The following is a 14,649-nucleotide window of genomic DNA, read 5'->3' as shown; positions in this document are numbered from 1 at the left end:
TTTAAATTTCAGTATATGGAATACATATATATATATATATATAAAAATAAATCTTTTCTTCATTGTACACTACATACTTATCTTCTCCACAGCATCTACTTTATTATACACTTACAAAATATTGCTAGGTGATTCAGTTATATGAAATAAAAAATATAAAGAACATTCTTCCTAGATGTAACAGTTTGGTAATAAAAAAATAATTTCTTCCTTAGACATTCTAAACATTCTTCCTTAGAGTGTATTTATGTTCCAGATGCGACTCTGCTAGACATGTATCACTTCTTTGTGTGGGCTTAGCTCTAGAATTTTCATTAGCATTGCTGAAGGTACTGGAAAACTCCTGATTCAAGGTCTGCATTTGTTTTAAAATAACAAGTACACTTTCATCAGTCAATAAAATTTTACTTGATTCAACTGCTATCCTATTTACTGGCAGACCATAGTAGAGACAGAAAAAAAAAGTATATATAAATATGAAAATATACAAATAGGAAAATATACACATTAAAAAACCCTTACCAATATTCACATAAACTTTGAATTTAAAAAGTCCACAACACCCATTAAAACAGCTCTGGTATTCAAAAAAGTAGTTTCAGGTAATTCTACACACTTAGATACTGAGAGCTTTTAAAAATCTATCTGTTTCACTTACCCTGTTGATATTTTGCTTTTCTTAAAATATCTGCACACAACACTTTTGTGTCCTTCTAACTTCTCATATTCTTTTTTTTTTTTTAAGTACTCATCTACAAGGGCACAAAATAGAAGATACTGAGAGACTTACATATTTAAGATCATTTTTGAACTGCTTCAGCTCATAACCTCTGGAAATTTTGGGAGTAATGAGAACAGCTCCATGCATATGACTGACTAAAGAGGTAACTGTTCGACGACCCACACCACTTCGTCCTGCCAAAAGAAGTGATCCTCCAGGAAAACTTAGCACTCTGTCCACTTTAGACACATAACTGAGGACTTCTTGGAACAGTAAAATCTCTATCTCTTTTTTGTCTCGCCCATAATGAATAATTCCCTATTTAAAAAAAAAAAAAAAGAAAAAAGAAAAAACAAAGAAAAAAACAAAGAAAAAAAAGAAATGTGTTCACTGATAACAGATAAAAGCAGTAAGATGTGAAAGAATTCAACACATAAATGCTTAGAAAAGAAGAGCTTAGAAGCTTAAGAGACCACATTGGTATTCATTACAGATAAACTATGTGACAGAATTCAGATTCCTCAAATACACTTTATCAGTACTAAACAGATCATATTACTCCCAGCACCAAGATACCCTAGAAATCTTTGATATATAGAAATAAAAATCTACCATGGAATTAATAAAAATTTAATAATGGACCAGAACAAAATTTAATAATGGACCAGAACAAAGTCTATGCTCTGCCTCTGACTACAGATAAGTACGTAACTTTTTAGGCAATGAATTGCAGCCTAACTGCAGATTACTTAATTTCCTAATGAAACACACATAATAACAGATCCTAAAATTAAATTCTGGCCTTGTTATACGTAATAAAACTTCATCTTGGAAGCCCAATGTAATTGTGTAGCTAACAAACAAAACAAAACAAAACAATTCTCTGTTTAGTGAAACCAATGAACGTCATCGTTTCCCATGAAGTCCACTGGTCTGCTGCAAGCAGGTAATGGAGAGGGAGTAGTTTCCCACCTAGCAGCCCATCAGACACTGCTACTAAGATGAGATGATCTCAAAGCTCTCATTGTGAAAATGAGTCAGCCTAGCAGAGTTAACATCTTTGCATTTCCTCATGAAGCTCATTTTTTGTACTTTAAAAGCATGCCGAATCTACAACCAAACTATTTGTATTTCTTCAAATAAAGACTATGTTAGCAAATTACAAATTCAGAGAGCAAACATTTAAGAAAACACTCTTGTATTAAAACAATGCACGAACAGATACGGACATCAGTGTTTCTCAAAATGTTCATTAAACCATTGTAAATCACCAGCAAAAGCAGCTGATGCCCTTCCACTAATATAACCTTGCTGCTTGATACTTCCTACTTCCTACATACACACAGCACCACAAACACTTCCTTCACTTGACCAAATGCAAAAGTTGATTCCTCAAACAAGCAGCAGAGCCCCCATCCTAAATCTGGTCTCGCATATTATGTCCTGCAAAAAATGTTTAGAATAATTGCTGTAAATCCCTCCTCTGTGTATTCTTTATTCTTGTCTCACTTTTTGAATAACATCTTTCAAGTCTGTTGAGTTTAATCTTCCCAGTGCCCTCCCATGGGGTGGCAGTGCCTGTCCTGGTGCAATGAATGCCTCTTGAGAAGCTCCCCAAGTCACATAGAAGATATCTGTGAAAATAAAAAGAAACATTCAAAAGTTTAGGTGCTCAGCTCATATGCTGACTCAATAAGACTGATTTGATTAGGCACTTCCTGAACAAATATTTCACGTTTGTGTAGTATGCCTCAAATATTTACCTGTCATACTGTCCAAAACATCTGAGCCCCAATCACCTTGAAACACTTTGATCAAAATATTATCAAATACATGAAGTTCCTTCATGCCAACAATTTTGTCACGGAACAAACGATGTGCTTCATAAGCAACAATTTCCAATACATAGTCTGCAGTTTGTATCGATGGTCCTACAATATTTAAGGAGATATTTTACTTTAGATATTTATAATAAATTTTAGATTTATCAAATTTCCCATTTTAAAATATAAGATTGAAAATAAGTAAGTGAAATTACATACCATAAGAAGAGCATCAGTAAGGAAGAAATAAGAGAAAAATTAAACATTATTAAGTATTTTTTAATAACACCTTTATGGATCATTGCAATATAAAATGAAACTTATTCTATTAAAACAGGTTCTCTATTTTAGTATTAGCATTCTAGTGAAAATGAACAAGGTGTTGCACACAAAGTAAAAATTAAAAGACAAAATACCAGGCCATGAAAACCAGAAAATCCAGGAGACACTTTCAAATGGGAAGAGGAAGAATGATAAGACTAAAATAACAATGAATACCCAAAACAGTCTGTATTATGAAACACCACTAGAAAATAGAAAGCTTCAGTATTCTTGAGAAAAGTAAGAAGGAAAGGGAGATGAGTAAGTGATATTCTGTAGGGGATGCACTTCAGGTTCCCATAATAGAGAATGCAGTCCCAACCTACTAACCTACTTCATCTATAAATAGGTCCCACACATATTTTAAAGGATCATTGGAGTTTCCTTTTTTGTTTACTGTATGCTATGCAATGAACTCTTGGGAAAGATTTTCCTCTATTGAGTAACCAATAGTTCAGAGTAACCAATAGTTCAGAGTTTTGTAACAGTGTCAGAGGTGAAAAACTTGCATATGGAATCAGTAAGACTGATACCAATAGCAATTTAGGACATTTTAGAATTGCTTTATCAATCAAAAGCAAAAAAGTGATAAGTGACTTACCATCTGTTAAATCATATCTGAATAAACCAAGAACCCACTGAGTAAGGATACATGGTGTAAAAAGGTAATGACTGTGATCATCAACTGTGAATTTCGCTCGAACCTAAAAATGGAATTCAAGAGGGGAAAAAAAGTGATGCTTTAAAATGTAAAGCACTTGTAAATGTAGCTTTAATTTTTTCTAAAATACCAGATAAATTAGTTTTCTACTTGGTATACATATTAGATATTTTATTGAGAAGCACAGAGATTGTTTATATCTTGTTTTCTGACCACAAAGTATTTTCTCATTATTGGAACATTTCTTCTGTACCTTTTTTCGTTGCAAACATCTGCACACATCACCTAGGACTGTTAGTTCAGTATTTTTAGAAAAAAACACTATTTTTTAAAAAACAACTCTAAACATAAAATGTAAAGGAAATACCAAAGTGTAATTAAAAAATGACTCAATAAATAAAACACCTAGTCACCACAAGAGATTTCTTACAGAAATACTAATTCTTGACCCAGAGGGATATTTGAATTTACAAAAATATTTTTATTTCACTGAATAACTGCTTTTACCAGTTATTTGGCTATAGTGTAATTTGAACTTAGACTTCTTAGACTACATTGATATTATCATATAAAAATCCTGCTAACTTGTGCATGCTAGCCAGTGACTATACCCACATCCCACTCATAAAGATCATAAAGTTCATTCCAGTCATAAAGATCAGTTTTTTATCATGGTTCTGTCTAAATGGGGACATGCATACAGTCTTGGATCATCCAGTAAGCACTTAGCACAGTACCTAGCAGAGCAAGGCTATGTATATGATTAGAAAAGCAAGTAAGTGCTTCACCTACATAGAAGTGTGTAAAATTTTAAATGGGAGAATAAAATGAACTTGTGTGTCTAAACACCTATTTTTAACAGTGTAAAATTTTAATAGGTAGCCCTTGATGTGGGGATTCTCCCTTTTCTATTCAAAACAGCATCTATATCATCTGACCACATAACAATCTCTGAAGTACACTGTCTCCTTATCCATTAAGTCAGAAAATACTACTCTGCACATTTTATGAATTAGGAACTGAAAGCACAGATGGGTTAAAACAGTTGCTATAATCACATAATATATCTCTGGGAAAGCATGAACACTTACTGCTTACTCAGTTTGCCTCCAATACCTAGGATTCTCTGTAAATAAGTAGCTCTCTAACTGGTATCAGCATCATGAAAAAGATTTAAACTTGGATTCTAATACAGATAAACAACAAAATTCCCCTGTTAATATCAAAAGCTTTTTCTTTTTTTTTTTTATGAATTCTCTGTCTCCTTGAAAAAAGATTTTAAATTTCCATACTTGTTCATATATTTGAACCATAGATCCTGCTAGCTGATGTATTTTTGGTAAAGAACCCCAAACAGGGTGATTCTTTAGGTTTTTCTGTAGTACAGGTTCCAGGTAGGCACTATAAATAGATTGCAGTTGGTCCCTTTCTGGATAGCTATAAAGGAAAAAAAAGTAACCATTACCAACTGTGATAATTTATTTTTTAATTAAAAAGATTCAAAGTTATATATGCAATTACGGAAAAATTCTGAATATCATTTCTCTCTAGCACCAAAGCTAAATAACCATTTTATTGCAATAGGCCATGCTCAGAAATTTTCTGAATACATCTGTAAATGTAAAAACAAACATACTTCAATTTCCCTAATTTTGTAAACAAACATCACCTTAATATAAAGCCGCAGAAAGTGGTTTACTGTAAGCAAAATCATCCATTATAAAACATTTCAAACACTTCACTATCACCAGGTAGCTACAGAACGCTCCTTGGATGGTTTGTAGTGCCACGTGGCATCGAAAACAGCACCAAATCTGAACATCCCAAAATATCAGGAAAGCTGAAAGACTCGATCAGCCATTTCTTCACAAAGACTAAACTGAGCAAGGGCCCTACAAACATGGGTCAAAACCGAGTTTTGAAAGTAAAAGTGATTTCCACATACTTACTCAATTGCACAAAGACGAACAATAGAAGTAAATCGGGAGGTAAGTTTATGCCTTCCTAATGTTCCTCCAGCAGACATGGAAGCCACAATTTGGATGTTTTCTATACCAACCCACTCCAAGTTTTCATCATAAAATCCTTGATATGTAAGAACCTTCAATAATTAAACATTTCGTTTAAAGAAGGACAACAGAGGATCGCACAAAATATATTTTAAAAAAATGAGTGAGATGTATACCATCTTTACTGCTTTTGTAATTGTCAGAGACATACTGCTCCTCCCTGTTTGGTGTCTGCTGCAACCTTGCTGAGGGTACTGCTCCATTGTCCAGATCATTAAGGATGTTAAACAAGTAATAGTTTCCAACTAGACTTGGGGTCACTGATCACCATGCTCTGGGCCTGGCTGCTCAGCCAGTTTTCAATCCCCTTCACTATATGCTTAGCCAGCAGCTTTTCTGTGAGGATATTCTGGGGGACAGCATCAGTAGCCTTAGAGGAGGCCAGGCAGACCACATCCACTGCTTTCCCCTCATCTACCAGATATGTCATTTCATCATAGAAGTTTATCAATCAAGTTGGTCAAGCATGGCTTGCCCTGGGTGAATACAGGTTGACTATTTCTGATGATTTTCATGTCATTTATATGCCTACTGCAGTATAACACACTGAGGTGAGCACTGCCTTTATTACTTATGCAAATAAGCCATATAAAATGGTATCTGACTTTTAGCTGACACCTACATATTCTATCAAAGTACAAACACAATTAATGTCAACACAGATGCATGATGTTAACCCTGAAAATAATGTGTATAGGTATTTACTACATACACTGAACTATTTATTTATTTCAAGTATACTTGTCTCTTTATACCTGCTGCAGGAAAGCCACGAGAGTGCTTGTTCCCCATTTATCAGGTTTGGGTAGATTGATATCCTTCAAGTATAAAACAAGCCTTTCACAGTCCTTTGGCCTGTATACTCGTCCAATGTTTGTACTGATTACAATGCAAGTTTGACTTAGCTTTTGTAGAAGGTGCTGAGAAGTGGTTTGTGCACTACAGTGAATAGTAGCAATCTGAGTGGATCGGAGTTGAGAAAATGCATAATGAAGCAGCATCCTAAAAAAACAAATGTATAGATAGATATATGCATAAGTAATATATAAATGTAGTAAAATACTTCTTATCCAAAGCTACTATATATATATAGATTTTTTATTACAATACATATACTATATATATAGTATATGTATATACTATATACTGTATTAATGTAATGTAAATTAACTAATGTAAATGCATGATGTTTGCTGAATTCTTGCCTTTAAAATTGCATTTTCTATGCAAGAAATCTAATGTAAGTGTAGTATTACAGTTATACAAAACAAACACCTAACCTAATTACCTTGTATATGGTGATCCAACCTATCTAAATGAGGAACCTAAGATAGGTAATAGGATGAGCTAAAATCAGTCGCCAGCACACAGGCATCTAGTGCTTGTTTAGATGAGACAGCACAGGTTTTCCCAATGTCCTGTTTCATATCTAAAAGCCTCATTCATATGAATTAAATATATAGTGGTAGCCTGAACCTTCCCCGTGGATATTCATAAGAATTTACCTGCTTGCCACCAGAAAAGCTTTGTTTCATTAGTAACTTAAACAAGTGATATTCCAGCAGAAAGTCATAGGATAAAACCATATATATATATAGTAGCCAGAGTTATATTTTGCTTAAAATAGGAAATATTTTTTACCCCTTTCCACATCCTTCAGGGCCCACAAGAAGAAATGGCTGTTTATTGTTGAAGTCTAGCCAAGGTCTAAAGTAATCTAAACTTCTCTGCATGTCAGGAGTTTGGATGACAGGAAGTGTTTGGAGATTACTGAAGTCATCAGCTGTTAGATTTTCAGGTTTTTTCAGCTGATACAGCATTAGCTGCCCAGTGTCAGTGTTATAATATGTGTCCAGGGGCTTCCTTGGATCTGGTGGAGATTCTTGCGCCCAACTGAAGATCTTTGAAAATAATAAAAATAAAGCTTCTGTTAAACCCATACTCCTAATGACAAAACAATTTCAATCTAAAGAATGTTCAAAGAATAATTCTGTAAAATCAAACGTAATCCTTTGATTTGCTACTTTTAAGGCTGCCTTTGTAAATTCAATCATGTTATGCATATGCTTTGCCATTAAGCACTTAGCAAAACAGTAACATACTACTCTTCCATATACTACTTTTACATAATACAAACAACATAAACTGTATTTAGGAAAGTTTCTTATAAACTTTTTTTTCACATTAGGCAAGCTACTTAATAATAATCATAAGATTAATTCATTCACATCAGTGACACATTGAACATTCATTTGCTTCTAAGCTATTTCCTTATCCTCAAAACAGAGTTCAGATTAGAGTACAGATATTCTATTACTGTAAATTTGCATTGTCAGAAGACAGCAAACCACTATTCTTACTACATATACTGAGAAATTTGTAATAAACTTTCTGAAAAATATTACCTCCTTTGCAAAGTCTTGTCGTGATTTCATGCTGAGATTGCCACCGAGACCACGTAACAAGTTAATGATAAACTGTTCATGATCAGTACACCCATGAAGATGAGACAGTCCATTCATCACAGTTCCAACTAAACTCGTTTCTACCACAAAGTCATTCTGTAAATTGCAATAGTAGACTTGAATATATTCTTAAAAATAAATGTGATTTATTGATAGCAGACTATTACTCATTTTTAATGCACCTCCCAAATTATGAAAGATCTCAATACTGCTGCTGTTCTAGAAAATTTGACATGAGATTATTTTTAAGCATTGATTTGGAAGTTTTAACTCTAGACTACAGATCAGAGTAATTTAGAATAGGGAATCAGAACTTTCCTTAGAGGTTTTGAGAATTTATATGAAATCAACATAACTATACTGGAAATCTCCCTAATGAATGAATTCTTGATGGATTTTCCTCTTTCAAAGGCAACTTGCAGCCTTAGAATCAATACCGTTTTAAACTCTGTATACATCTGAAGATACATACCAGAAGTCTAAAAATCTCCATGGGTGAAAGAACCAAGAGGGGAAATAATACTGAAAACTTAATAGGACCATTTGTGTACCCCAAGGGCAGATAATGTAGGTCGCCCAAACACTAGCTTACTGACTTCAGCACTGGGGAGTTCCATTAAATAATGTTTTGTGCAACATAAGCCACTTGCTCAATGCAACTGTCACTCCAGAAGAAGAGGCTTGGAAACAGTAGAATCCTTAAAATCTACCATATGCAGAAAAATTATCTTGATTATGATCCGGAATCACAGAATCCAGACAATGTACAAGGTTTTGGACTATCCTTTTTTAATATTATTACATATTACCTTCTGTCTAAAAAAACATCTTTCAGTTAAGGTTTAAGTAGAATCTTAAAGAGCTAAAGTTATGTCCTTAAATCCAGGAGAGATTAGTGGAAACTGTTAAAATTAGCATTATGAAATTTCATACTTCTTTTTTAGATCCATCTCTATCAATCTCTCTAGTTATCTAGCATTGCATTTCTCCCCAACCTATTACAGCTTCAGTCTACACTGTGAAATTTTCAAAATTTTAGCTGGGTTTTTTTTTTTTTTACAGATAAAATCTAGAAAATATTTTTTTTCACTTTTCAATATTTTTGTTTAGATATTCAGATCCATTAGATCCTCAAATACATACAGAAAAATGTCCATAATAGAACACTAAAGAACACTAATGTCTCACAGAAATACATGCATTTGATTAGTTAAAATGGTATTGTATGTTTCAAAACTTTAAATACAGCAGTTTTTGGAAGCTCATCTATTTCCAATATTAATTTTACTAAGAACATAGCTATAATAAAAAGCACTAAGAATTTTTTTACTTAAAAAATTAATATCAATGTTCCCTTCAGTGTAAAACTAGAAAAATGGATCATCATTAACTGAGGCTAAAATTTGAGTGAATAGTCACTACTAACCTTCTTCACAACCCAGTTTAAAGCCTTTTGAAAATATTCCCCAATCCACTTTTCAAGGTTGTGTCTGCATTCTTCTGGCTGACTTCTTAGCCAAGACTTTATCAGAGAATTAAGATCTGTATCTTCATCACTAATTCAAACCAAACCAAAACAAATTTAGAGAAATACAAGGCACCCACATCTTCACATAGACTGTTGAAAGGAACAACAAAATTCCAGGAAAAGTTAAAAAAATCCTTTAAAAAGGATTTCTAACCAATATCTGAGGTGTCTAGGGGTCATTCAAAAAAGAAGAATCCACTGTGTGTTCTTCAATGTCTGAGATACATTATCCAAAAGATTATGACATGAAAGCAAAGGACGTGCTACCTAAAGCAAAATTCCACATTGAATCGCTTCTTAAGGACTTAAATTGCCTCATGTACTTTACACTGTCTTTCAAAAGAAGTAAGTGCACTGACTTCCTTTAAAAGTATGTAATACTCCCATGACTCACCTCAGAAAGATCATTCCCATTCTAGATATTGTAGCAGGAGAGGCACAGCTAAGATCATGAGTTTCAAATATAAAGTTGACATTAGAGCCAAACTGAATTCTTTCTCCACTGGGCATGGTCAACAATCTGTTGTCATCCAAAACTGAATTCAGAGATTCAATCCATTCAGGATCAATATCACCATCACAAATTATCCATGAAGTAACATCTATTTCCAGACACAAAAATAAAATACAAAAAGTGAAAAAAAGCCACTTTAAGAATATTGCCAATTGTTATATTGAAACTACTTAATACTCTCCCTTCATTATAATTTAAATGGAAGCTCTTTGAAGACATTCCTTATATGCTTTACCTTCTCTTCCTTTTGCTTTAAATTTTTGAAAATGTGCTCTTGACCACAAAATTTAAGTTCTGCTTACATTATGCTATCTACGAATATTAACACAATAGAAAAATGTAACAAAAATAAACAATGTCAGTAATTCAAGCAGAATGATGCATAACTCCCTCACAAACATACCTCGGGGTTCTCGAACCACTTGTCGAGCACTGTTTGTAAGCACCCCATCAGACCATTCTCTGGTGTCCATGTCAATATGGCCCAGCAGCTGATGTCGAGGCATAGCTTTGGGATTCACAGTGTACTGTTTCACTACTTTTCCAGTTTTACCAAGTGCTGTCTTTAACATCCGCCAAAGTGTTGATTTACCTCCACCACTTGGACCTACAATAACCACACCCATCCTTTGACGTAGTTGTTCATATAATTCCAAAGCCTTCTTGATCTAGAGAATAAAAGCGACAATGGTATCTGAGGTTTTAAACCTAAAACAATCATGCTCTTTTTTAACGTTTTTCCAATTTACTTTCCATACATTTTAAAAAAAAAGAATAGACATATGTAGAAAGAACTAAAATTATGATACTAAAGAATATGAAAAAACTTACGCATGCTTAAAGTATTTCTCTAAACTTCTTATATAAAAATATCAGCCCTCTTGGTGTTTCCACCTGGCTTGAATGAAACTTAGTGTTTCATTCAAATGTGGCCCATGTTTACATCTTAATTTTCCTTTTTTTTTTCAGTTACTCAACTGACCTACCATGCTTCCAACACATAATTTTTTTCTTTTTTTTTTTTTTTTTTTTTTGAGAATATCTGTACCTGAAGGATCACCTGGTCCAACTCTTCTAATATTATTGTTTATATGATATGCCTCAGCACCCTATCAAACTGAGACTTAAAACTTTCCAGAGGGGGGAAATCCACCACTTCCCCTGGGAGACCATTCCAATGTCTGACTGTCCTGTTGCCAGAACCAATTTGTGCCCAATGTCCCTTGTCTTGTCCATGTGCCACATGGTGCTCTAATCCTCTGATCATCCTCGTAGCTCTTCTCTGAACCCTCTCCAGGCTGTCCACATCCTTTTTGTACAGCAGGGACTAAAACTGGACACAGTACTCCAGCTGTGGTCTCACAAGCACCAAGTACAGCCAGATGATTACTTCAATATACAGATAGTTTTATATCCATGTAATTAGAATCTACCAGTTAGTCTCAGTCTTTTACAAAATATTTCTTACAAAAGTAAATAAAAATGAAACAAAATAATTAAATACTAATAATTTCTGATTAAGAACAATTCATGTTGTTTTGTTGCTGTAGTTGATATTTACCTGAGTGCTTATAATTTCCAAGTTTGCTTCTTCAAAGACTTGTTGTAAAGCAGTAGTTAACTCAGCATACTCCACATCTTTAAAGTCAATGCCAGGAAATACATCTTTAACCAGGGCATCAAAGCGTGTGCAGTCTGTGAATGTAAGCTTTGACATGGTATTAAGCCGCAGAGCTTGAACCACCATGTGACTTTCATTAACTGGAAGTAAAAGCAATGAAGCCAGATCAGTTTCAGGTGCTTATTGGATGATTTTTTTTTTTTTTAACTTCGAATATATCAGCACTTCAGCCCATACTGCTAAAATGTTACAGCAAGGAACACTGATAGCAATATGATTTTAAGTACTTTGCTGGTAATGCTCTTTTGGGAGATCCAAATGAAAGTCAATTAAAAATTCTTTAAAATTGTGAGAGCATTTGTTATGCCAAGATTTGTAAACCAAAGCTGTCTCCAATAGCTTTCAGATACTCATTTAAGTGAACAAGAAGCACTAGTTGTATCCTAACGATGTGAAATGCTCATCTGCCCCACACTCTTAATTCTCAGTCATTCAACATCTAAACAACAATGAACATGAATTTAAAATATCTTAAAAAAACGGTGACAAAGTCTACCAATCTGAATGCAATGCCATGTGACAATTTTAGCAAACCTAAAATAGAAACAAAATGGATGAGTTATTAGTAATGAAACCATTAGAAAATCAAGTTTCCTGTCCTAAGCCAAGAAAACAAGAGTCTTTGAGAATATAAAAAAAAAACCTAAAAGAAAGCCCTGTATATGTGTTCTAATCATACAAAAGCTCAATCTAGAATATGACAAGAATTTTTTGTGATATCCTAATGAAGGAGGACTTTCACAGATATTCTTTTCTTTTCTAAATTGCCTCCAGATCCAAGCCATGACTTCTGAAAACTCCTTTAAGCAAGACAGCTGCAGAGAATGATATCTGGAAAATATTCTAGATAATCAAATGTTTGGAATGGTCAACCTTACTTTCATTCTTTGCTTCACTTTTCTTCAGCTGATGAAGAAGATTGCCACAGCCTCTCAAAACAGTCTTCAGTGCCCGTAAACCCCAGTCATAGTGCTGCTGTGGTGTAAGAAGCTCCCTAAATTTAAAAACAGTGATATCAGTGGTATTGTAACAGGCTTTAGTTGACAGTGCCAACTAAATTTTTGTTTGGTAAATGACTATGCTCATAACATAGTTTCAGGCAAAAGAGAAGCCCAGGAGTATTTGTATTTCCATCTCAAATCTGTTTCAGAGATATAAACAATGACACCGACATTAGAAGAGGGAGTGTATTCCGTAGCTGATGCATTTATTATTATTATTATTGTTCCTAACAGAATTAATTAAAATGTCTGTTCTCTCTAATACACACACTTATGAAAAGTTTCTTTCATCTCAACATCATGAGTATAAATTCAACACACAGCTTGTGTGAACACAATCTCACATTCATATTTAATAAGTGTAATAGGATAGCACTTCACTGCATTGAGATTGTAACTGCATTCCAGATATTTTCACACCTGCAGCTCTGAATACATTGCAATATTTTTATTTTGTAAGTAATATCTACAGATTTAAGACCTGTACTGATGTAAAACTTCAGATGACTCTAAACCTGTGGTTTTATGGCTTCATTTTGTTTCTGAGACATAGCTTTCTGCAACATCCAAGTTCTAAAATATCACAGCAAATTAACATAAAGTATGTGTAGATTGTATCCCTATAGCCATGCTTTGGTATATACTAGATGGAGAAGAAACAAGGTATCAGTGAGTTAACCATACAGGGCAATACTGAAGTAAAAGCAGAAGAGGAGAATTAGAAAGGTAACATTACAAAGGGGTGGGGTGGGGGGAGAAAGCTTACCTTGCTAGATTAAAAATAGCAACTAATTTTCTACCAAGTGTTTTCGCATCCTTAAAGCCTTCTGAATACAATATCACTTCTGCAATGAGTTCATTATCTGGATGAGTCATAGCAACTGGCCTGAAAAGTTGTTTGAGGTTATCAGGCAGTTTTTGTCTTCCTCCATAACCTTTTCCAGCAGGATTCAGAGTGATAAAAATTCCAGAATTATGATCCATTTCAACCTAGCATTAGAGGCATATAGTAGTATTATATTGGCATATGAAATAGTATTGAGAAATGTCAGGTGGACTATGTTTAGCTACATTAGTCAGTTTTTACGTTTGACCAAGTTGTTTATAGACTAATTTTATAGGAAGAAAATAAGTAACTTTTTCTGTACCTTTTTGCCCAGCATCTCACATACAGGACTATGTTTCTTCAATGCATGTTGAATTGTCTGAATCTGCATGGATACTGCAGACAGCACAGCTTCCTCAAGTCTATTGAACTCATCAAAACAGCCCCAAGCACCACACTTCACTAAGCCCACGAATATGCGCCCCATCGACTTCACATCAATGCCCTTAAAATAAAAAATAATGTTATTAAAATTCATATAACAAGAAAATGATGAGAGATCTATTGAAAAATATGTCACGGGAAATATCCATAAATTCCCAATCAAAAATGACAAATTATCAAGAGCATTCCTCAAATACAATATTGCTTTCTGAAGTATGGACACATACTAGTTTCCTAAGTTATACAGAACCATATTCACCTCATCACAGTTGAAGACTAATACTTGTCTTCCAAGAAGTCCACCCAAAGCCTTTACTGATTCTGTCTTTCCAGTTCCAGCTGGACCATAGGGATTTCCTCCAAGTCCCATCTTCATAGCTTGAGTAAGAGTTAGGTAACACTTATCTGTCAAAGGTGTATAAACAAGTTTAGGGGAATTACCCTGCAGAAAAAAAAAAATTATTATATTGATTAGTAGACTGAAAGTATCGATGATTTAATTTCATTAATTTCATTTGTACATCATTTGAAAATGTAACACAGCCAAGATCACTGCCTCATCAAGTATATGAAATTCTTTACATTTATGAAATCC

General features: G+C 33.9%; 1 protein-coding gene across 2 annotated transcripts in view; it reads right to left on the bottom strand.

Annotated features, from left to right (window-relative positions):
- Positions 1-14,649, bottom strand: part of DYNC2H1 (dynein cytoplasmic 2 heavy chain 1) — a 147,670-nt gene that overhangs the window by 101,717 nt on the left and 31,304 nt on the right. The window contains exons 33-49 of one of the 2 annotated variants that reach the window (XM_071734517.1): positions 14,314-14,496; positions 13,933-14,115; positions 13,551-13,774; positions 12,662-12,777; positions 11,664-11,863; positions 10,506-10,770; positions 9,983-10,190; positions 9,487-9,616; positions 8,001-8,156; positions 7,237-7,496; positions 6,351-6,597; positions 5,476-5,627; positions 4,819-4,963; positions 3,467-3,569; positions 2,485-2,652; positions 2,231-2,355; positions 791-1,039 (exon numbers count right to left, since the gene is read on the bottom strand). In XM_071734517.1, coding sequence (XP_071590618.1) covers positions 791-1,039; positions 2,231-2,355; positions 2,485-2,652; positions 3,467-3,569; positions 4,819-4,963; positions 5,476-5,627; positions 6,351-6,597; positions 7,237-7,496; positions 8,001-8,156; positions 9,487-9,616; positions 9,983-10,190; positions 10,506-10,770; positions 11,664-11,863; positions 12,662-12,777; positions 13,551-13,774; positions 13,933-14,115; positions 14,314-14,496 — 3,114 coding nt within the window. The remainder of the gene's footprint in view (positions 1-790; positions 1,040-2,230; positions 2,356-2,484; positions 2,653-3,466; positions 3,570-4,818; positions 4,964-5,475; positions 5,628-6,350; positions 6,598-7,236; positions 7,497-8,000; positions 8,157-9,486; positions 9,617-9,982; positions 10,191-10,505; positions 10,771-11,663; positions 11,864-12,661; positions 12,778-13,550; positions 13,775-13,932; positions 14,116-14,313; positions 14,497-14,649) is intronic. The other variant, XM_071734525.1, reaches the window with a different exon arrangement.

Source organism: Heliangelus exortis, chromosome 1 (assembly GCF_036169615.1).
Source record: "Heliangelus exortis chromosome 1, bHelExo1.hap1, whole genome shotgun sequence".
Lineage (NCBI taxonomy): Eukaryota > Metazoa > Chordata > Aves > Apodiformes > Trochilidae > Heliangelus > Heliangelus exortis.
This window is presented reverse-complemented; position numbering and strand designations above follow the sequence as displayed.